We start from the raw sequence: 25,974 nt of genomic DNA on the forward strand, positions 1-25,974 counted from the left end.
TAACCATGATAAGTTACAGATCAAGTTCTAATTTTGTTCCGGTCTGGGGATTTTTTGCAGAGTTATGGCCCTTGGACTTAGAAAAATCACATAAGTAATCTGTTTTCGACACTTTTTTTTGTCACACTTGAAGATATTAACCTCATATTTGCCATATTGTTTAACCATGACAAGTTATAGATCAAGTTAGAATTTTGTTCCGGTCTGATGATTTTTTTTGCAAATTATGGTCCTTGGGACTTAAAAAAATCATGCAAGAAATAAATTTTTCACTATTTTTTTTGTCATACTTAAAGAGTTTGATTGATATTTTGTTTATAGTTTTACCATTACAAGTTACAGATCAAGTTTAAATTTTGTTCTGATTTGATGATATTTTGCAGCGTTATATGATCCTTAGACCTAGAAAAATCACATTATTAACCAATTTTCTGCACTCTTTGTTGGTCATGCCTGACTACCGTTATATTGATTTGATATTTGGTATTAATAGTTTTAACATGACAATTTACACATCAAGTTCAAATTTTGTTTTCGGGAAAAATGAATTTTTACTGGTAGGGGACTATGTATTGCCATGCAATACTCTCAGAATGCTGGATACTATCCATGCTGATCTGTGTCCACACTTGTTTCAAATTTTATTAAACTTGTATACAATCCTAACAACTAAAACACTCTGACAGAGTTTGAATATGGGCAGTGAGTAATTTACAGTGCTATTCTGTCATTCCATCAAAACCAAATATGCTCACTTTTTTAAACAACTAAAGATATTTACAGTACTTGATTTTTTTGTTTATTCAGGTCCACTTATAAAACTTACAGATAAAGTTAACGTTTCCATTCTGCTGATCTTGGCCAAAATAACCGGCTTTTGAGTTGTAAAATTTAATTAAAATAATAGTTATACTATAAAATAATAGTTTTTCTGCTGTGCTGATTTATGCTAAAATAACGGGTTTTGGACATGTATTTGTGCACTTGAGAAAACAAATATGTTAATATGAAGTTTTTCAAAATTTCTTAAGATATTGAAGTTATTTTTTTATCTTTGCCTAATATGAAGGTTTAAAGATAGATTACATGTTTCATTCCACTCTGCTAATTTTTGTATAAATAATGGGCCAAGTTGTTAGCTTTAATTAGCCTATGGACACTGTATCAAAATCCCTATATATGAGATATTGTTTACTAAATATAGCAATGCATATCATTTCTTAATGACCACTCTAGTTTCTTTTCAGTTCAAGCACTGCATGTTCACAAAGCTTTTAATACTGGCCATTCTTAAATAGTTATGCATCTGTCAAACTGTTATTTTTAAATATAAGTTTGCAGTGCAGACATTATTTTGAATGAGTCAAATATCAGCAACTTTTGATCAAGAAGCACATTACAAATGGATATTACATGGACAAGAAATGGAATACAATTTATGAGCAGTAATCTTTTATGTAATATGAATTGCGAGATATTAATATAAATCTTTACTGATCAAGTAAGTACGCTTTATATATTATTTTTTGGAAAAATGTGAACCAGAGCAGGTTGACTTATTTACAAGAACGGTCATAAAACTAGGTTGAAAAACATATTTATCTTCTTGGGATATAAATCTAATCAATGATCTTTTCAATTTACTGAAATCAAATATTTCAACCTTTTTATTCAGCTGGTTATAATGCATAGTATATATTATTATAGGTTTTGAAACAAACAAACAGGAATTAATACCAGAAAAGACTCCACACTGCAAAATAAATCTCAATGTCAACCAGTATTGTCAAACAGAATTTGCACATGATGTTGGAAAATCTTGTCAAGCACCTTCTACAATAGAAAAATCATGTCAAACATTTGAACCATGTCCTTCTCTTGATAAATCTTCAAAGAAGAACCTAACAGGTGAAAATTACAGATATGAAATGGTACAGTACAGATCAGTTAACAATAAAAGAAAATTGTCTAAAACAATTCACCACATTGCAAATGGCAGTGTTTTTTTGGCCGTAAAATCTTTGTTAAACCACCAATCTGAAGACATCAGAAAACAGACCATTACTGGTATATGTAATGTAATTAAAAAGATATGCTCAAATTGTGCAAAAAAAGAAAAAACATGCTTCACAGAACAAATAGAGGATATAGATAAACTGAACTTTAAGAGTATGTCTGATGAATTGCAAAGGGACAATCCTCTGTTTTGGTCTATTTTAAGTTCTGCAGGGATGAATGGGAGAGGTGTTACTAATGACATCAGAGTAGTAACAGCTGCTTCCATTTTATTTCATACCCGCAATGTTTTTTTGAATTCATTACAAAGATCTGTTGGCATATCCCTGTACAACAACCAACTGCAAAAGAAGGGATACTTTCTGCTTTCAAAGCTTGGTATTTGCAATTCATACAGTACTGTCAATAGAGATTTGCATAAGCTCAAAGTGAAAACCGAAAAGTGTATGCTTGAACTAAAAAAAAATGTTGAGGACAATATAAGATCTTCCATCAATAAAAACCTTTGTAATGATTCTAGCATGGATCATTCATATTCAAGACCTGGCACTGTTTCTTCTACAACTGTCGATACAGATCATGGCTATTCAAAACCAAATGAAACCAAATCGCAAACAAACACCAGTGATTTAAATCCTGCATATAGGTTTAATTTAGACAACTTAGATTTCCACATCAAAGTGCGTAATATGACAGAAGACCATCAAAATGAATCGAAGCATTACATACAATTAATGGCAATTAAAGACAGAGTTATTTGTGAAGACCTTCCTAATGAGAGACCAATTGGAAATTTACAGCATATTCCAATTGGAGATTTTCTGCCAAACTGTGATGACATATCCTCATTAAGGACTGATATGATTCAGGTTACAGCTTCAATTCTAACAAAACACCTTACAAGTTTTATGCCATACCAGAAATGTATACCAGAAGGTTTCTACCACCAATATAGCGAGCAGATGAAACAAAAATCAACAGTGGTAAGGCTTTATACACATACATAATTGAGAACATCTGATATATTAAACATTCAAAATTTATAAAAAAAAGCAGAAGACAATAATAAAAAAATAATTTTTTAAGTAAAATCTACAACAATAAGGTAAAAATGAATAACCCTTCAAAGACAAAACCAGATGCTCCGCAGGGCGTAGCTTTATACGACCGCAGAGGTTGAACCCTGAACGGTTAGGGCAAGTATGGACACAACATTCAAGCTGGATTCAGCTCTAAATTTGGATTGTGATTAAATAGTTGACACAGCATAGGTTTCTGACACAGAATGAATGTGTTCTAATGAACTTAAAATTTTTGTTTCTCTTAGAGCAATTCACTATGCTGTTGAATATTAATCCTCTCAAAAAAATGTTTGAAGAAATTTTCTTTTTTATTTATGAAATTTCAAATGAGAAAAATTGAACCCAATTTTTTTAATCACATCCCCCTTTCCCTTATTCCAAAACTAATCTCAATTAAAATTTCTAATGGAGTTTGCAACAATAACTACTCATTTAAATACATCATAAAATATTAAGATGTAAAAAAACTGCTTGTTATCACTGAATGGTAAAGATTATTTTAATTTATCAGTTGGTAGTAAAAAGTGAATATACATTGTATATTGTATATAACAAAGATTTAAGTTGATTCTGGACAAAGAAAGATAACTCCAATTAAAAAAAAAATCTTGCTATTGCACAATATTTTGCAATTAGATATTTCTTGCTTACTATTCTGGACAAAGAAAGATAACTCTAATTAAAAAAAAATTTGATATTTCACAATATTGTGCAATTAGATATTTCTTGCCATTGCGCAATACTGTGCAATTGAAAAGACTTGCTATTGCACAATACTTAATATAATAATTTTAGATCCTGATTTGGACCAACTTGAAAACTGGGCCCATAATAAAAAATCTAAGTACATTTTTGGATTCAGCATATCAAAGAACTTCAAGATTTCAATTTTTGTTAAAATCAGACTAAGTTTAATTTTGGACCCTTTGGACTTTAGTGTAGACCAATTTGAAAACAGGACCAAAAATGAAGAATCTACATACACAGTTAGATTTGGTATATCAAAGAACCCCATTTATTCAATTTTTGATGAAATCAAACAAAGTTTAATTTTGGACCCCGATTTGGACCAACTTGAAAACTGGGCCAATAATCAAGAATCTAAGTACATTTTTAGATTCAGCATATCAAAGAACCTAACTGATTCATTTTTTGTCAAAATCAAACTAAGTTTAATTTTGGACCCTTTGGACCTTAATGTAGACCAATTTGAAAACGGGACCAAAAGTTAAGAATCTACATACACAGTCATGACAGTTAGATTCAGCATATCAAAGAACCCCAATTATTCAATTTTAATGAAATCAAACAAAAGTTTAATTTTGGACCCTTTGGGCCCCTTATTATGTTGGGACCAAAACTCCCAAAATCAAACCTAACCTTTCTTTTATGGTCATAAACCTTGTGTTTAAATTTCATAGATTTCTATTTACTTATACTAACGTTATGGTGCGAAAACCAAGAAAAATGCTTATTTGGGTCCCTTTTTGGCCCCTAATTCCTAAACTGTTGGGACCTAAACTCCCAAAATCAATACAAACCTTCCTTTTGTAGTCATTAACATTGTGTTTAAATTTCATTGATTTCTATTTACTTAAACTAATGTTATTGTGCGAAAACCAAGAATAATGCTTATTCGGGGCCATTTTTGGCCCCTAATTCCTAAACTGTTGAGACCAAAACTCCCAAAATCAATCCCAACCGTTCTTTTGTGGTCATAAACCTTGTGTCAAAATTTCATAGATTTCTATTAACTTAAACTAAAGTTATAGTGCGAAAACCAAGAAAATGCTTATTTGGGCCCTTTTTGGCCCCTAATTCCTAAAATGTTGGGACCAAAACTCCCAAAATCAATACCAACCTTCCTTTTGTGGTCATAAACCTTGTGTTAAAATTTCATATATTTCCATTCACTTTTACTAAAGTTAGAGTGCGAAAACTAAAAGTATTCGGACGCCGGACGACGACGACGACGACGACGACGACGACGACGCAGACGCCAACGTGATAGCAATATACGACGAAAATTTTTTCAAAATTTGCGGTCGTATAAAAATCATTCCGCAAAATACTGCATAGGTAATATAGGAACGAGAAACACCAATGCTACAAAATAAGTTTAATTCTAACATGACGTCCTTCAAACGCTTTGAGTACACACCCGTGGTAAAATATGAATATATTGCCAGTGCTGTTCCGATTGTACTCCCACGTCATATGCTTTTTTATGAATGAGATACCCGACGTCATAGAACAATGACGTTAGAATGTAAGCATTTTACTGGAAAATATACGCTTGTGAATCCGAAAATCATCACAAGGAAACATACACAAATGATGCTAAAATGTGGCAAAAGCCCTTTATTGTACATCATATAAGACATATAAATAAATTATTATTCAAATTCATCCAAAACTGTCTAAATACATTATTTTAAATAGTTTAAGCATGTCACTAATGTAGTTTGCTCCGTTCTTTTACGCTAGTTTATTAGTGCGTTTATTTATGGGAACGGCAAATATTTGCCTACACCTAGAGCGCTTCGATCCAAAAGAATTGCCGTATGTGTCCTATCAGAATCGAAATAATTCATGGGGGCTTGAATATATCTAGATTTTACCACGGGTTGTCCCTTTATGCCGATATTTTACCCCTCGCTATCGCTCAGGGGTAAAATATTTGTCATAAAGGGCCAACCCGTGGTAAAATCACGATATATTCAAGCCCCCATGAATTATTTCTTAAATAACTGGAGTGAAAAGCCAAATATTTGAGTTCACAACAAAAAGGTCCAGCATTAACTGTCTTTGCCATCAACAATGGACACATGACTCTATATATGTCTTGTGGATGCCAGCTAGTCTTATTGGATTTATCTTGGCAAACAGTTGGATTTACATTTTGCACATTCTAAGCTCTACACATTGTACTTCTTACTTTGAAAAATGACAGATATGCTCATATCTAAAAATAGTACCAAATATTTGTCAAGGGCAATATTGTTTCATTGTGAAGTCAGCATGTAAATCCGTAAATGGTCTGTTTGAAAATCAATTACATGCTCTTCCAATATGACACTTAATGTTTAACACCTATTAATCCACCAATTTAAAGACTCAAATATTTATTTTCATTTAATAACAATTGAAAAATGTCTTGACAATAATCTTAACATAAATGAATAATTTTAATTTTAGGTACCACTAGGCATTCTACCCCTCAATGAAAATAAAACAAGTGAAATGATTGAGATTTTGAGGTATCTGCAACAATACGTTCCTGGTACAAGATCAGAAGAAGAACTTGCTAAAGAGGATATAAGGTGATTGCTGCTGCGAATTACAGTCTGGATTCTGTCTAAGTTTAAAAAGAAATGACACATACAGTATAAAAATAATAACACTATGGGCATTGCATTTGCCTTAAAAACTCTTTGTTATAACCAAAATTTAATGTATCCTTTTACAGCCTTAAAGGTTCTATACAATGCATCTATTAAGCTAATATTTACCAATTCATATTTACATGAAGCCTGGTATCCCCTTGCTGTGTAAAGACTTGACAATGTTAATGACCTTTGACATATAATGTTGAAAGATTTAACTCTGTGACCTTTACTTTTGACCTTGAAAATTAAAATAGCTCAAGATTTTTCTAAAGATAAAGTATGTCAAAACTCATTAAAAAATTTAGATTCTTGTGTATTCACAAGGGTGGTAAAGTAAATTGTAAGTACCACTGTGCCACTGACCTATGACCTTGAACTTCAATATAGTTATAGATTTTCATAAGGACTAAGGAATGGACCATTTAACTTGCAGGGGGCAGGGAATGGTTTTTTCGTAAATAAAGATTTTGATTCTGAATTTAGAGAAAATAAATAATTTGGCCAGCAAGGGGACAACAAAAAATAGTGGTCCTATTGTATTTATAAGCAATACCTTCCTAATGAGTGTCCAAAAGTGCAAATAACTGTAATATTTTTACCTCAAAAATAATTATTTTTTAAAACTATTTTGAAGAGATGAAACTAATGCAGGTCTCAGACCTATAGCAGTTGGAGGTGATCAGTTGTCTGTAGAGAGAATTAGGTGTGCTCATATGGCCAGACTAGATGGAGACACCCCAGAGGAAAGATTGGAAGGAGTTTTTGCAATGGTGGAAGATTTCCATGAAAAGATGAACTTTTTGCAGGTTATTTATTTTAGATAGATTGAGTTTTTGAAATTTTTAACCAGGATAAACAATTTTTTATCCAATTCTGGTGAAATAGATTTTTTTTACTACATTATAAATCAGAAGATGTGGTATGAGTGCCAATGAGACAACTCTGTGTCCATGTCACAATGTATTTAAAGTTAACAATTGTAAGTCAAAGTATGGCATTCAAAGTTGAGCCTTATACCTAACAACAAACAGCAAGCTGTAAAGGGCACCAAAATTACCAGTTTAAAACAAATCAAACAAGAAAACCAACTGTCTAATCTATATACACATGAGAAACAAGATACACAAACAAACCACACCCTAAAAACACACCACTGAACAACAGGCTCCTGACATAAGACGGGTACATTTAAAGGCAGTTGGTTTAGATGTATAAAAAGGCGCCACCCCTCACCCTTACCTGAAACAGTGGACCTGTATGAAAAGTTTAGGAAGAAAGATGACAGAGGACAAGTGATAGTATAAAGTACCGGTCAAAAGTTTTCAAGGCATTGGACCAGTGCGAAATTGAATGAGCTATAAAAAAGTTTAAATCACATTGATACTTTGATATACAGATTTTTTAAAAGAGTATATGAAAGAGATACAAGATAAATTTCATAAAAATCAAAGTTGATTTTGAAAAGGTATTTAAAATTTTAAACGTGACCATCTGTATTTTATTCAAACAGAAGTTTGTAGCTTTTTTACTTATTTTTTATAACATAATAGGATTGACAGCATTAAACCAAATACCAAAAAACTTCCCCTGGAAATTTTGCTTTAAAACAGTGCATGTCCCATTCCAATTTGCACTGGTCCCATGCCTAGATAAATTTTAATCAGTCCCTTTAAAGGTTTGTTGCCCTATGGGATTTGCTTTACAAAGGTTTCCCTGTAACATTTCTATGTATCTAATCCTTTATTTTATACATGTATGTGTTATTTATTTCAGGTAATTATGGACAAGTTCTATTTGACTACAAGCTGTAGAGATGCTGGAACTCTATATCAGCTCCGAAATCTGATAAATAGACGAAATGTAGTTACCAAAGTTTCAAAGGATTACCATGCTGATGGTGAATTCATTGATTTAACAACAGAAGCCCATGTAATTGCTGCTGCTTTGAAGCATTTGGAAATGAATGATATGTCCAGTAAGTGTCCAAAACTGCCAAAAGGTTTGCACTTGGCAGATGCCCATACACAAAAACATTACATTTTCCAATTATGTGGACAAATTGTAGATAAACATTTTTTAAATGACATTGAAAGTTCGATTGATAATTTAGAATCAGGGGAAGACACCAACGAATTGCACCAACAGGATGATTATGTTTATAGTTATGCCACTAATTTCTGCAAGCTGGGAATGCTAAGGAAAATATCTATTTTAGCAACCAGATATGGAGATGGAATTAGGATTCTTCGACACTGGAAGTATGCCACACTTCTTTACCATCAGGCACATAAAACTAAATATCGTCTCGAAGGATTTCTTTTAATGGCAGGTGTTAATGCCTTGTACACCCCTAGGCAAAGGCATGAAGTTATCCATAACCGCTTCATTAACCTCAGGGGTGGAGAAGGTCACAACCTAGATGGCGACTATGTTATGAAACTTCTTAATAAATATGCTAAACAAAGAGTAAAGTTACTCGGTCCAAACCATTCAGCAGAAGTGGTAGAAAGAATCGGGAAAACTATGATGGCAATAAATGCCATAGAAGAAAATTTACATTCCCAATTAAAACTTGCACCAGTATCTGCTTTTCACCGTACACAAAAGCTTGACAAAGATAGAAAAACTTTGGTGAAACAGCTGGTAGATGTGAATGTCTTCAAGAAAGTACCAGGAAGGGAGCATTCTGCAATTAAACAAGACAAAAAAGATATGTTTCAAAGTATTGACATTAAGGAATTTCAAACATACATCATCCAAAAAAAGGGAGAGTATGCCTTGCGCAAAAATGCATTTTAATGTCATATCTATATTTAATTTTATAACTACATTTGTAGCTTAAGCATTAAAATATATCCCTATTCTTTAGACAGCTAATATATATAATTCTAAATATAAAGTATAAACAAAATAAATGTTCAAAATTTATTAAATATATAAACAAAAATACAGAAGAGTGAAGACTGATTTTTTTCAAGACTACCAAAATATAAATCTGATTTTAATTATATGAACATAATAAAGGAACATTTAAAATTGTTCTTTGTTTAGTAAGCTACAAAAACTAACATTATTTTGAAATCAAATATCTTTAAAATTGTATAAGTGTAGTTTTTTTCCAATGTATCATTTATAGATAATGAAATGTATATCAAATCAATATCACCTTTTTGAAAACTGATGTGCAGTTTTTGGCCATGAATATTAAGTGAATTGCATGTTTTTTCTCTTAAAATGTAGTTCAAGTTATATAAAACTTAACAAGAGATTCTTATCATTTTTATTATGTTTTTATCTAAAATCAATTTCAAAGTAAAGTATCCAAGAAGTTTTGGAAACTTGTGCAAAAAACAAATTTTATTTTTAATATTTTTTCTAGTTTTACTTCCACCATGCTCATGTTACTAACATGTTGATTATTTAAAGGTTGTACTTGAAATTACTTTTTGAAATTTTATATGATGTTTTATGTTTTTTAGTTATTTGAAAGTGTGGATTTATAAAAGAAAATACAGTATACTTTAGTAGCTATACTAGTACAGTGAAATCTGTCTAAACATAACTTTGTAGGGACCAGTTTTTGTTCAGTTTTGAAATATAATTGGTTTATTCATGTTCAAATTGCATAATATTTGAAATAACTGAACTTAAAAACATGTTTTGTGAAGACATTTTTTTTGTTTATACATTGTACTAGGTTCTGTTTAGACAGATTTCACTGTGTACATAAAATAACATTAATAACATTTAATTACACAAATAAAAGTATTGTTCTTGTACATTAAATACGTTAAATACTATAGAACTTTTAACAAACAATTGACAGTTATTCATAATAGTACATGATAATCTAACTAAAACAATCATGTTGGATTCAATTTGTAAAGAAGGCTATGAACAATACATTTGGAGATTATTATCTTTTTATGTTGTTTTTGTAAAAATAATTTTATAAGTAAAGTAACCTAGAATTTTTGGAAGTGCACCTCCACCACACTCATGTTGTACTGGAAATAACTTTTTAAAATTTTATATGATGCTTTAAAAATGTTATTTTATCTGAAGCTTATATTGGATAATAATCCATACTTTATTTTTGGTATATATTTATGTATGTTGTGCTAGGTATCAGTTTTACTTCTCATTTTCATGAAGAACTTTACCTGTAGATCATTTTACTTCACAACCTGGTTTGCTCTATGTGATTTAGTTTTTAAGATACATGAAGTAGAAAAATGTTTTTATACCTATATTCTATTAAGCAACATCTGTCTTTTTTTATATGAGTTAGAATTAAATTATAAAATGTATACTAGATACACTTACAAACATTCAGTTCAAGTTGACTTGTTATTGTTTAAGTTGTTTGACAGATATTTACAAGTTAAGGAAAATGGAAAATTAAATGTGAAAAATGGTCTTAAATGGGTCAAGTGAAAAAAAGAAAGAATGAAAGATGAGCTAAAAAATAGTCAATGAGTAGTGGGTGGATCTTTCTTCCTTTCATTATTTTATTACAGATGTCTATTTACAATACAGAATCATTCTGATGTTAAAAAAATTCTAAAATGAATAAGAACAAAAAAATAAACTTAACATGTACATATCAATAAAAAAATACATTGTCCAAATTGAGTTAATTATAAAAATTAAAAGCAAAGAATTGTCTTTCATTGAAATAATACTCATTTTATAAATAATTCACTTCATAAATGTGTTTTTTTTCATCTTTGATTATTTTGGCATGATCAGTAAATATAGTTTTTGATGTAGTATTTAATTTTTAGTTTTTATGATAAACCTAATTTTGTCATTCTTTGTTACTTTGATGTTTTTGATTTATACTTGTTATACCACTTGTTGTTTGAAAAAAGTTACCCAAAAAAAATGTCCGTATTCAACTTTTTCACTTTTGGCATTTAAGATGAAAAAATAACGCATTAGCCATCTCTCAGTGACATGGCAAAGTTATTATACTCATTAATTCAGTTAATTTTTTGATTGAGCAGTAAAAAACAATTCTAAGTTTTCAATTAGTTTAATTTGTATTTCAAACATTTACATTGTATTTATCTGTAATAGATCTGTTATTATAATCACAATTATACTATTTCTATTGTCAGAAACTATTTTGTTATTATAACTTATAAAAATCATAACATTCAATCAGATACCTAATAATTATTAGGAGTATGCTTCAATTAAATTATGAAAACCTTCCTTGCTTTTTAGCTATGCCTATAAGAACATTGAAGTTAAATTCTCCCTTGTCCTGCTGTAAAGTATTTCTTATCTAAATACCATTGGCTAAAAATGTGCCTTGCCTAGTGCAGCTAGATATGTCTGCAGATGTCCAATGCTGAACAGTAAGGTCAAAAATGGACACAATATTCAAGCTTGATGCAGGTCTGAATTTGGATTTTAATTAAATATTTTACAAAAAATAAATGTAGTCAAAAACTTGAAATTGGTTAAATAATTTGAATTTATTTTCAATTGTAGTTTTACTCAATACTTAGTCAAACTGTTATATACAAAATGAGTTTTGAGAAAAACCTATAATTTGAAAAAATAAAAATGGCCCACCCCCCATCACCAAAAAAAAAATTTACACCCCAAAATTTTTTTTATTCAAAGAAATTTTATTTTGTATAATGTGGTACAATTTAAAAGATATCCATACACTTTCACACAAGTTATTGTCTGAAAACTAGAAAAATGTTTCTTTTTGACCCTTTTTTGCCCCTCTTTCCTGAACGGTTTTGGCAATTACCCCCAAAATCAATCCAAACCTTCTACTTGTGGTATTTAACCTTGTGGTACAATTTTGGAGCAATCAAAAAAGAAGTTATTCACAAGATATTGTGCAGAAACCAGAAAAATGCTCGTTTTGGCCCCTTTTCCCTAAACGAGTGGAACCATCACCCCCAAAACCAATCCCAACCTTCATTTTTGGGTATTGAACCTTTTGTTGAAGTTTCATAGAGATCCAACCACTTAAAACAAGGAATTATTTGCATTAGGAATAATTTTGAATTCTGGAAAATTGATAAAAATATATGAAGAAAAGTAATCCAACTAAATAGGGTTAGCCATGCATGCATGGCTAATGCTAATTTTACTTTCACTATTATTTCGGTATGAACTAACCTACCACCCTTAGCCATGCACGTATGGCTAACCCTATTTAGTTGGTTTAGTTTTCATCATAATTTTTGTTCAATTTTCCAGAATTGAAAATTATTCTAGATTCAAATAATTCCTTGTTTTAAAGTAAAGTTATTGTCCGGAAACTAAAATGTCTACGACGACAACGTGATAGCAATATATAAAGGCAAATTTTTATTACACTTATGTTACAAGTTTTTATCATTATACATATATAAATAAGAAGAGGTGGTATGAGTGCCAATCAGACAAATCTCCATCCTAGTCAAAAAGTATTTAAAGTTAAACAATTATAGGTCAAAGTATGCCCTCCAACAAGGAGATGTGGCTCACACAGAACAGGAAGCTATAAAGAGCCCCAAAATGACCAGTGAAACACATTCAAACGGGAAAACCAACACTCTAATTTATTAACAAAACAAGAAACATCTATAAAACATTCAAATAAAATTTTCACTTTTGGCATTTAAGATGAAAAAATAACGCCGTAATTATCAAAGCTTGTTCTTATGTCCTTATTCTGTACTGTTACACCACAGTTCCAGGTTAGGGGAGGGTAGAGCGCTTAACCATGTTTAACCCTTCCACATTTGATATTTGCCTGTCCCTAGTCAGGAGCCTTTACTTGAGTATCCCATCAGATGATCACTTTTAAAAAAAATATTTTTTTTAATAAATTAGACAGATAACAATGAATGAATCATACCCTACAACAAGGTCAAGACATCCCCTAGCATCAAGTTTAGTGGTACCATTAATAACCATCAACCAAATTTCACCCTCTTGCTCCACACCCTCTATATAGTGCCAACTTGGGTGATGATTTTGTATGATGGTTCTCCTGTGGAAAGCAAGGTAAATTCAAGAAAAGTGACCTTTTATAGCTACATATGGTATATGTTTTTCTCATGTTTGAAGGCTATATGTTGACCTATAATTGCTTACACTCACTTCATTTGAACTAATGCATAGGCAATCATACAAAATTCTATTATTTTATATTCAAGAGTACAACCCAACAGAATTAACTGAAATGATAACAAATATTATTAGACCTCGGTTTGTGCTTTTTAATAATATGAAAGATGGGAATAAAGGAGTAGGTTCAGTAAGACCCGTTTTTTGCTCCAAAATATAGCAGTTTTACAAAATTGTGAAATTGTAATCTTTTAGCTATTCATTGGAAAGTAGAATGCTTCTGATACATAAATATAGGCTGTTTTTGACAATACAATGTACATATATCAGGTATTAGCAAAATTTAAAGTTATGCTAAATTACTGAAATCTTCACTACATATATGTATTTTAACATTTTAGTTAAATTTAAGATGGTTTCCTTCTTAAATAAAAGTGGTCACATTCGTGTTCATTCATAATACTGAAATGTAAGTTGAATTTGATGATTATACATAACATATATATAAAGGTTGACGATGAACACAGATGCGGCCACTTTCATTTTTGACAAAAACCATCTGAAAAGTGACATTTTTTGGCATATTTGATATGTTTTTCTTATTTAAGCTTGAATCAGAGCATTTTTAATGACTAAATCTGTTTAAATCTTTCACAAAAATTAATCTAATCAATTGAAATAGACACTTAAGTGTTTACAAAGTGTCCAAAATATTTCGTTAGATGAACCTGAAATTGGAGGCCAAAATTGGCTCTTACCAGACCTACTCCTTTAATAATTTTACAAAATTGTCTAATCACAACTGGTCAATAGTTTCAAAGTAAATAACAAGTTCATTTGAACTGATGGATAGGTGTTTCATTAGCAACATTGTAACAATAAGGCTTTTGTTTGTAAATCAGTCTCTGCTAAATAATTGTATCATTGGCAATACTACCACATCTCTTGCTAATGCAAGTTAAGTTTCAATCTAACTGGGTGTCTATAATATTCATGATCATATCAGCTATTCTTCTTTCATAAACAAAGTTATCCATCAGATCTGAAATTTCAAAAATGTAATGAATGTTGTTTACAATATCAGATATCATCTGTTTGCTAAAATGGGTTAAAATGTCTACACTCAAAACAGAAAGGTGATCATGTTCTTTGGCTAATTCAGCGACCATTTTCTCTAAATCTATTTGAATTGCATTTCTTTGATCACTAGAGACTTGCCTATAAGGTTTAATACCATCAATTTCGCAAAGCATGTTATCTTCTTTGTCTGTTATAAAATCTTTGTTTAACATTAAACAATCACAACATGAACACTCCTTTATACAGTTATCACAACATGGATGTGAGGTGTTAGATTGAGGTATATCTGGAGAAAAATGTTGAACCAGAATATTTCTCCTACATGCACTTGTTTTACAGTAGTTGATCATTTGTTCATCTGCACTATTTTTTGCTGTATCAACAGGATGATAATAACATACAGATGTTGATGTAATACCATCTCTTCCTGCTCTCCCACTTTCTTGCATAAATCCTTGTATGCTACGGGATGCACCCCAATGAATAACAAATCGAACATCTGGGATATCTACTCCCATCCCAAAAGCTGTTGTTGCAATAACAACACGTGTAATACTGTTTTTTCTCATATTTTCAATAATATTTTTTTTATTTTTGTCTGGTGTGGAATGGTGGAACATGGCAAATAGACAATTTTTTGCACATGGGGTGCCTATGTATGCTGCTTCACTTAGTTCAGATAAAAAATATAAATATATTTGTGAACATGATTTTATGTTTCTACAATATATAATTGTTTTTGGTGATTGCTCACAATTGTCCCGAAGACTGGAAACTACCCAATGAAAACTGTCATGTAATCTAAATGATACCTTTTGGGCAAAATAGTTTATATTACTCCTATCACAACTTCCCATTACCAGTTTATATTCATTCATCCCAAGTATATGAGCTATTGTCTTTCTTGATGAATATGTCGATGTAGCGGTCAATGCTAATATAACAGCTTTTGGTACTAAACTCCTCAACTCTCCAATTCTATAATAGTCTGTGCGAAACTTGTTACCCCTAAAGAGAATAAATAATTGGTATAATTTAGTCTCTTAAATAAAAGGCAACAATAAGTCATTAATGAAAAAATCAGAGAACAAAATCAATGAACCACTCTTTGTTATTCTTATTGCAACAGATTTGTAAAATCTTAAAACAAAGCCAAATTAAATTCTTTTGCCTAAAATACAGGTTGTAGTTATATCTTTCTGATGACAAAATTTTATTTATTGAAGTTGAATTTTATAAAAATTCATCCTTTTAAAAGTATAAACTTGTGATGTAATCTAAGTTTTAAAATATTCATTGATTGAATGACCAACATAAAATATCATAATCAAATTCTTTTAATGCAATGATAATTCCAAAGGAATATAAACCCTGGTTTCTCAATCTACTTCAGAAAACTGAATATGTTCTTAGAATGTTACAGATCCCTTTTCCAGCATACATCATTTGTATATGTTTTTATGATTTTTATGTCAACCAGTTGCCCTTATATGTAAATGTTACATGCTTGGTGGAAAGGAATAAAATAAATAACAATCAAATACTTGCGATGATTAAACTATATAACTGTACAACATTTCTGTAAGTCAGCATATGGTGCAAAGATGTCTTAAAATAAATGTTACAATAAGTTAACGAAAATTAGCAGTTGTTTTATAATTTGTGTCCAATGAACAGATGGAGATCTATTGATGTATTGGTAAATAGTGCATTTAAATTGTGTGATATTGTGATTCAATATAAAAGCATGCAACTATCAGAAATGGATACTTTACCTTGTTCAACATCCTATAATGTACTAGAAAATACAAACCATAATTAGTTGGAATGGACTACCAGCGTCCCTAGTTACCTGCACCACCTTAGTGTCATTCAAACCAGGAGTGCAGGGTGTCCAGATATGTAAGATGGCTAAGTGGTTTTTAGCCAGATTTAAATTAAGCACAACTGCACTGTATAAATATGCACGTTCTACACAATGTTTTCCTTACATTGAATATTCAATGTACAATAATAATCTCCTGGGAGGACTGTACTTAACCAGAAGAAGAAGAATACTGTAATTTTTGCTGTCAATGTTTTATCATGATCCTTAGTTGATTAATTTAGCAACTCAAATGATCATACAAATAGCATGTGATTTTAATTTATAACACAAGCTAATCATATAATGCATGAGTAGCTGGTTAGAATCTTCTTAAACATGCATATACATAACCCAATCCCTGTTTATAAACCTGCAAAAAAGTAAGAATGTGCAAATATGATCAGTGTTCTTTATTAAATTAAGGACTGCTTTCTGGGTATGAAGGTACGAAATTTAACTGTATGAGGATACAGACAGAATAAATAAATACTTAAACAATGTAGTGGACACTGATGAGTGTGGACAGTATTATGCATTATGTGAGTATTGCATAAAACTGTGAGTCAACTCACTAAGGATACCCCATCCTATAATGGAAAATACATAATTATAACAGGATGCTGTTACAAAGTCTCCCAAAACAAAGCCCCTGTAATTATAAACCCTGTGGTACTACTATAATTTTTCCCATTATAACTGTCCGATCTCACGCATATAAAGGATTTGATGACAATGAAAATTTGAAATGATTGTATTTTGTGATGAGTTTTGTGGGGATCTAGACTTCAAAAAAGTGTGTGTGTGGGGGGGGGGGGGGGGGGAAAGGGGGGGGGGATGGTGTGACCCCAGAGACTCCTTATATTTCATTTGATTTGTTTTATTGTCCTATACAAGAATATATATATGGTTTAGGGGTGGGTATCTTTACCATTTAAAAGTTCTCAAACAGAATGGGGTAATGGTGACCCCACGGGGACTCCCCCTTTATTTCATTTGATTTGTTTTATTGATCCATACAAGAATATATATGGTTAAGGGGTGGTGATCTCGAACGTTTACAAGTTATCAAACAGGAGGGGGTGGTGGTAACCCCGAGGGACTCCCCCTATATTTCACTTGATTTGTTTTATTGTCCCAAACAAGAATATATATGATTTAAGGGTGGGGATCTGGACCGTTTACAAGATATTAGAACATTCTCAAATTGAAGGGGATGGGGTTGACCCCTAGTGACTCACCTTATATTGTATTTGCTTTGTTTTATTGTCCTGTGATCATTACTGCACACCGCGTGTCTTCATCACTTCCTGTTTTTAAGTTATAGTCATTTGAAAAATTAAAAAAAAATAAAATCCCATAGGGTTCTATAGTAAACCCCTCTGTTCTTTTGGCCACTAAAAATACCTCTAAATATACCCCAATGCACAAACTAAAGATTGATGGCTCCCCTAGACATATAAGTCTAACATTTTATGAAACCCTAAGTAAATCTGACAAGCGGTTTTGGAGAAGCGCTGTGAATTTGGATTGTGATTAAATATTTAACACAGCATAGTTTCTGACACAGAATGAATGTGTTATTACTATTAATGACTTTTAATAGAAGAAATACATAAACATTTAGATATTGCTATATTCACAATGAAAGAATATTTTAAATAGATACTGATTAGAAATATCTCTGTGTTCATGTGTGAAAAAAATAATAACTACATCTATATATAAGTAAGTTAAGCATCTCCTTTTAAATATTTCAGACCAATTATATCTTCCTTTATGCACATTCTCTGGTCATGTACTGGAATTGAGTACAATTAAGTTTTATTAATATTGCTAAAGTCATTAAGAGGAGTTACAAGACCTAATGCCACATATTGTCATCTTTAAACAAAGTAATTTCAATTATCTCCCTTGAAAAAAAATACCAAGAAATATCCTTCATCATGGACATCTTCAGGACATCTACAACATTACAACTGTTAATAATTGTTAGGAGTAGAAAATCTATTTCTTGCATGAATTTTCTATGTCCAAGGACCATAACTCTGCAAAAAAAATCTCAGACCAGAAAAAATTCTAACTTGATCTATAACTTGTCATTGTTAAAGAATGTGGCAAATATGAAGTCAATATCTTCAAGCATGATGAAATTTTTTTTGGAAAACAGATTATGCGATTTTTCCAAGTCCAAGGACCATAACTCTGCAAAAAAAAATCATCAGACCAGATCAAAATTCTCACTTGATCTATAACTTGTCATGTTTAAAGAATGTGGCAAATATGAAGTCAATATCTTCAAGCATGATGAAAAACATTTTTTGTTAAACAGATTATGTGAATTTTCCAAGGGCCTTAACTCTGAAAAAAATTATGCGACCAGAACAAAATTAGAACTTGATCTGTAACTTGTCATGGTTATACTATATACCAACTATCAAACCAATATCTTCAAGCATGTTAAAACAAGAATGTGTCCATAGTACATAGATGCCCCACTAGCACTATCATGTTCTATGTTCAGTGGACCACAAAATTGGGGTCGAAACTCTAATTTGGCATTTAAATTAAAAAGATCATATCATTAGGAACATGTGTATTAAGTTTCAAGTTGTTTGGCAACTTCATCAAAAACTACCTTCACCAAAAACTTTAATCTGACACAGGACAGACAGACAAACGCACAGACCAGAAAACATAATGCCCCTCTACTATCGTAGGTGGGGCATAAAAAGTTTGGAAAGCTGATTTGCCGGACTGACAGACAGACGGACGGACTGACGGACAGAGTGCAAACATAAAGCCCCCTTCAACTTCATTGGTAGGGGACTAATAACAGCTTGAAAGAGGTTCAGTAAAACCTGTAACATGTAATGCAGGTGTGGACACTATCAGAGTTGGAAAGAAATGTGATAATGGATTATTTTAAAAGGTGACGCCACATAAATTTAAATTATACAAAAAAAAACAGTTGAAAATTTATTTCTTACATGAATTTTAAGTCCAAGGACAATAACTCTGCAAAAAATCATCAGACCGAACCAAATTATAACTTGATCTGTAAGTTGTCATGGTTATACTATATACTAAATATCAAACTAATATCTTCAAGCATGACAAAAAAAGTTTGGAAAGCTGATTTGCCACACAGACAGATTGACAGACGGATAGAGTGCAAACCTAAAATTCCTTTCAACTTTATTATTATTTTATTTGTTTTTGCATACAACAGTTTTTCTTCATCTTTTAGCTGTACATTTACTTTCTGATAACTTTTTTTTACTTGCCTTTTTAAAATAAGTATGGAGAATATCTTGATATATATTTTATAGTATAGATATACTTACATTTGTCAAATCCAAAATAGATGCTTGTATCATCATCATTGTTTGGAGACTTCAATACATATACATGTATTTTGTCTTTGTCTTGTCTTTTTCTGAACTATGACATGGTCCTTCTTTCTTAATTGCAGGTGAGTGAGTGGAAAGCATTGGTGATAGTGAATTGATTAAGTGATGATTTTTTTATAGCATTTAAATTATCTTAGAGCTTTCCATTAAAACAGACTTGATACCAGGAAAAACACTTTCAAAAAGGGTAACAATATGATAGACTTGGATTTCTTTTCCATTTTAAATGTAAGTTGAACACGTATCAATGTATGAAACTTTGATGTGTCTTCCCTGTGTTACAAGTATGATTTAATGGAACAGTCCTGAAATATTGTGAAAGTTTCCCTATTTCATTAAAAAAAGTGTGACAATTGTTGGGATTGTAGCTGATAGAACAAGCACATTTTAATTGATTAATTTAATATCTTATATATTAAATAACCAAATTAATATCCCATCAAATGTATCATAATTTTCAAATGAAAAGTGAGAAAAACTTAAGTCTTCATCCTGTTTACTGGCCTAAAATAAAGGCAGGGTGCTGCATATTCTTCAAACATTATTTAATTTATGTATATATCTATGTCTAAGAGATTGACTAAAAATTCTTATAGCAATTTCACCCTCAAATTTCAAAATAAAATCCTATGACAAACAGCTTTTATTTTATTATTATGTCCCTAAGAGAAAGAATCACCCATTGTAACATATTTTGGTGACAATGGTCTCTTTAATTACACAACGCACACACATATATATACAATGTATATATATACAAAAAAGTTTCTTGAGTTGCACAGAATTATATATTAGAAATCAAATACACAAAAATAGTTTTGAAAGCAGCAGTGTATGGTTTTAAAACTGTTTTTTTGTGTATTTAATTTTTAAAATATCCTATACTGCTTCTTTGAAAATCAGGAATGAAGACTATAAGTATATAACTAAAAAGTGATATTTTCTTAATGCAAGAGTGATGTTTTAATAACATTATTCCATTATTGAACTAATCTAATAACACACCATTCTTCAACACAGTGAGCTTCATCTATTACAATTGCTGATAAATGACACTGATATACTTTATTTGTCAACAAATTTCTCCATTTACCACTAAATAGACTCTCTGGACTCATTAATAATATTGGTACCAGACCATTCTCTATGTTTTTAAGTTTCACTGAAAAGGTTACAAAAAAACAAATGAATTTATATATAATTGATTGCCCAAATTTGCACATAATCTTAAATCGTTGTGCTGATTAGAATACATGTAGAAATACTTGTATATATATGAATAATCTTTGTAATACAAAAACTTTCAAAATGACAAAACAAGAAAATGTTGTTTGTTTTTCCACATTTCAGTTTGATTGTCTGTCTTGTATTGTGTAGTATAACCAATTCAATTGTTTATTAAATATTTTTAACTCTTTAACACAGTCAATCTGAAGTCAGTTAAAGCATTTTTAATTAAATTTCATTTTGTGTTTTTAGGTCCACACACAACATTGAACAAGACATAAAATAGAGGTAAACGATTCTTTGAGACCATCAAAATTACATGTTGGAAAACAAACTAATCATTTTCTTTTGTTATTTTGAAAGTTTTTGTATTTATATATAACTATAAGTATTTTTTTATATACATGCATTGTCATAATACATATTTCTTAAACTATGTTGTGATTTTTCGACAGCCATTTTGTAAAGACAATTACTTCATGACCCCCCCCCCCCCCCCCTTTTTTATTATTACTCCAACGTCGTTATTGTATGGACACATGGTTTTTATTGTTGTATTTGTGCTTTGTCACGAGATGTGTTGTTCTCGTGTTTGTATTTTTTTTTTATTCATATGAATATTTTTGATAGAGTTAAGCCATTTCAATTAATATTTTATAGTGCGTCTTTTATTGTTGTAATGTTGTTCTGCTGTATCAGGTCTAGGGTGAAGGTTGGCGCCAGGTAAAACGTTTAAACCCACTGCATATATTATATGCACCTGTCCTAAGTCAGGAACCTGTTGTTCAGTGGTTGTATTTTGTTAGTATATTTCATATATGTTTCTCGTTTCTCGTTTTGTAAATAGATTAGACCGTTGGTTTTTCTGTTTGAATTGTGTTACACTGCTTATTATGGGGCCCTTTATAGCTTACTGTTCGGTGTGAGCTTTTGCTCCGTGTTGAAGGCCGTACTTTGACCTATAACTGTTTAATTTTTTATACATTGTTACTTGGATGGAGAGTTGTCTCATTGGCACTCATACCGCATCTTCTTATTTATATTGTACATATACATTGTAATATGTGTTATAGTTTTTTATAGAATCCATCACAGACTTTATATATGTATACATAAACAAAAGCAAGTGTACAGATCTAACATGGTTGGGCTGTTATTTAGAGTAATTATATAGTCTTATATTATATATATATAATTTTTACTTAGAGTTTTTTTTTAGAGTTGTCACTTGTTCAGACGTACTTATAATTTTATTTTAATATATATGTACCTGTCCCACAAAACAGAAGCCTGTAATCTAGTGCATGTTGCTTAATGGTGTAAAATGTATTTCAAAATTGTTGTGTACATGTACACACATTTAAATGTGTCCATTGGTTTACTCATCTGAATTATTTAACATGGTCATTGCATGGTTTATAGCTTGTATTCAAAACTCTGAGTGAAATTTATAAAAAAAATCTAAGACCCATTTTAAATTTCAAATTGGAAGTTAATTTGCAAAATATGAATGATATGAAACAATCTTTTACTTTCAGTCCTGCAATTCTTTTAGAATAGAATCGTTAATGAACATACATAAAAGCAGCAACATATTTTTGTTTATCTAAATATAATTTCTTCTAATATTGCTGTAACCTCAAGTCAAACAGAGATAGATTATGAAATCTATAATGTTTATCTTATACTGCTTGCATGCACATTGTATTTTTAATGTTGTTTATAACAAAAGACTTGTATTCATGTACTTTAACACTTTGTACTGCTTTTGTGATTGACCCAAGTAAGATACCATAAGTGAATAATTTAATTTGTATAGCTTACTGTAAACAGAGACATATATACTGTATATATGTCTCTGCTGTAAACAAAGATTTATTTATTGGTTGGTGTGGGTTTTTTTTAGGGGGGCGAGTTTGGGGAAGGAGGGCATACATGTATTTACCTTTATCGTCCATGTCACCAAGATAGGCACAGTCGATACCCATAGTGTTGAAAGCGATTTCTTGGTCCTTCATTAAACTAACGAGAGGTGAAATTACAATTATAATAGAAGTATCACGCTCAAGTACAGGTGTGATATTGCTGACAATTGAAAGCTGCTGGTGTATAAAAAATAAATCCGGTAGGACAGTGTAAATAAGGCTTTTGCCGTAGCCAGTTGGCAACATACCAAAAACATCTTTATGTTCTAAAACTGATTGTATGCATTCTTTTTGTAATGTTTTAAGATTATACGTTATATTTCTTTTTCTTAATGCAGCGTTTAAGGCATGGTTAAAGAGGTCTTCCGCCATGTTGATATAAATAAAGATGGGTGTGTTTATAATAATATCATCCAATCCCGTAATAAGAAAAATTTGTTGGGAATCCAACAAGAGGCTCATGAATAATTGAATATTTACATCAACTTCAACAATCGCAACCAGACGTTATAGTTCGCAGTAAGAACGATAACTCTGGTGTAACGAGACTATAGACATTTCTGTTTACAAAATAGATACAGACAGGGAAAAAGTCCGAGAAACTCTAAATTGATATGGGAAAAGTCCGAGAAAATCGGAAGTTTCCTTTAATGGAATTTGTGTCAAAAAGGTAAATAGAAAATAGCCTCGAGTAATCAATGAAGGTGTTAAGGATTAGACTGTATATACAACAATAACAGATGATTGGTTGGCATTTACCTAGTAATCAACTAGCTAGTTAAATAAACATGTCTGGATGATTAAAAGTGATACTGACAATGGAACAGTTGTATAAACATCGACTTTAATTAATTTTGATGCTGTTGAAAACATGGAACAGACTTAGTTTATACTGAACCTGAAAGACAATAAAATCAACTCAAATATGATATGTCTTCTATCTGGTCCAATGAAATACCTAAATAAGTGTGTTTGTCTTATAATTTGACAAAATGCAAACTGTATGTTATCACCAAATACTTGTACCCCAGCATCAAATTAAAGAAGACACAGTATCTAGCCAAATTAAAAAATGGTGCAAGTCCAGTGCCAAGGGTCAAGACCATGCTTACTACACTTCAGGCAAAGCTGATTATGGTGGCCCTAATTACTTGACCAAAAATATGGAGACAGCTACCCACCAGAAAGACCACAACTTTATCAATTCAACACCTTCTGTTACAAACATGTTCAGTAGTGGTACAAAAGTTGACAATGTGGCTAAACTAAAGCAGACGTACTTTTTTCCAACTATGTATGATGGTTGATCACTTTATCTTGAACTATATAAAATTATGATGAATAAATATTTGAACCCCCCTTATCTTCTATTTTACTAAGTAAAAATGGCTATGTAGGTGCTTGAAGGTATGGAATCATTGTTGTGTTTTAACAAAAAAGGTAGATATGCAGTTTAAACACACACGAAAAAATCTTACGTATGTCTATAAAAAGGTCGATAAAAAATCTCCAGTTTTGAGGCCCAAACTCCAGCTGAAAATTTCCAAATCTCCAGTTGTGGCTTCACAACTCTGTCACATGTATGCTGAATCCAAGCATTTCCTTTGTTATATGGAACCTTGTGGTACACTGTCAGAGAGATCCATACAGTTACACGCAAGTTATTGTCCAGAAACTAGAAAAATGCTTGTTTTTGGCCCTTAATTCCTAGACTGTTTGCCCCATAACCCTTAAAATAAATTCCAACCTTTCACTTATGGTATTTTAAACATTGTGGTACAATTTTAGAGCAATTGAAATACTTATACACAACTTATTGTCATGAAACTAGATAAATGCTTGAGTTGGGCCCCTTTGCATCCCTAATTCCTAAACCTTTGGGACCATAATCCCCAAAATCAATCCCAACCTTCCTTTTGTGTTTATAAACATTGTGTTAAAAATTTGTTGATTTCTATTATACTTATACTAAAGTTATTATCCGGAACAATCTGTCTTCGGACGACACTGACGACGACTACGCTGAGTGGTACAAATATACGACCAAATTTTTTTTAATTTTTGGAAGTCGTATAAAAAGACAAACAGACAAACAATAGTACACATGACACAACACAGAAAACTGTAGAATAAGCAACACCAACCCCAACAAAAACTAGCTGTGATATCAGGTGGTCCGAAAGGGTAAGCAGATCCTGCTCCACAAATGGCACCCATCGTGTTGTATCTGGTAGGTCACATTCAAATATGCCAATCTCTAAATTGCTCTGTACAATCAGTCTGTCTCCAATGTCATTCTTTTTCAGTAACAAAATATTAAGATACATCCACCACTGAGAAGGTTTCTGGCATGATAAAGGCACATAAACATAAGGCAAGGAAAAATAATTTTTTTCTGATATCTTATCCACTTTTAATCTGCATCGGTGAAATAACAAATTGAAAGAATATTCTTTTCTACTTTTCTTTATACAAACTTACTGAAGTACTGTTATATTCTCTAGCATCGACTTGATTCTCAATTTTCTACTAGGTTATCAATAAATTGCTTTGATGAGCGAAGCCAGATCCCAATTTTCAGTGAATAGAATTTTTATCACAATTCTTATGACAAAATTTTTTATCAGCTGATTCTTAAGACAAACTGAACATCTACATTCTTTTTTTTACTTCCAAGTACTTTTGCAACAACAGAAAATAAATTACAACCATTACATGTTATAAGTTCTTCATGAGCAGATAAATGGTCTAATAAAGTGTTTTTGTTCATGTTCCTCTACCTGAAATCTTTAGAAATTAACATTTAACATGTATTTAGTTTCATTATTTTTCTTTGAATACCATCTCCAAAAGGTATAAAGGTCTAGTTCTGAGAAAGAAAAAAAAATAACA

At 31.2% G+C, this 25,974-nt stretch overlaps 2 protein-coding genes across 2 annotated transcripts; one reads left to right on the forward strand and one right to left on the reverse strand.

The window, feature by feature from the left end:
* The first annotated feature begins 695 nt into the window (after positions 1-695).
* LOC139523013 (uncharacterized) lies at positions 696-9,355 on the forward strand. Its single transcript, XM_071316780.1, has 5 exons — positions 696-702; positions 1,708-2,999; positions 6,297-6,421; positions 7,122-7,293; positions 8,261-9,355. Exons 1-5 carry the CDS (start codon positions 696-698, stop codon positions 9,284-9,286), a joined length of 2,622 nt encoding a protein of 873 aa, XP_071172881.1. The 3' UTR covers positions 9,287-9,355.
* Positions 9,356-9,505: 150 nt separating this feature from the next.
* On the reverse strand, positions 9,506-23,454 carry LOC139523092 (ATP-dependent DNA helicase RecQ-like). The gene is made up of 5 exons (XM_071316898.1): positions 23,103-23,454; positions 20,936-21,092; positions 20,088-20,203; positions 17,093-17,107; positions 9,506-15,695 (listed from the first exon to the last, which is right to left on the reverse strand). The coding sequence occupies exons 1-5, from the start codon at positions 23,452-23,454 to the stop codon at positions 14,539-14,541; spliced, it is 1,797 nt and encodes a 598-aa protein (XP_071172999.1). The 3' UTR covers positions 9,506-14,538.
* Positions 23,455-25,974: the final 2,520 nt, after the last annotated feature.

The sequence above is a fragment of the Mytilus edulis genome, chromosome 1 (assembly GCF_963676685.1).
Source record: "Mytilus edulis chromosome 1, xbMytEdul2.2, whole genome shotgun sequence".
Taxonomy (NCBI): Eukaryota; Metazoa; Mollusca; class Bivalvia; order Mytilida; family Mytilidae; genus Mytilus; species Mytilus edulis.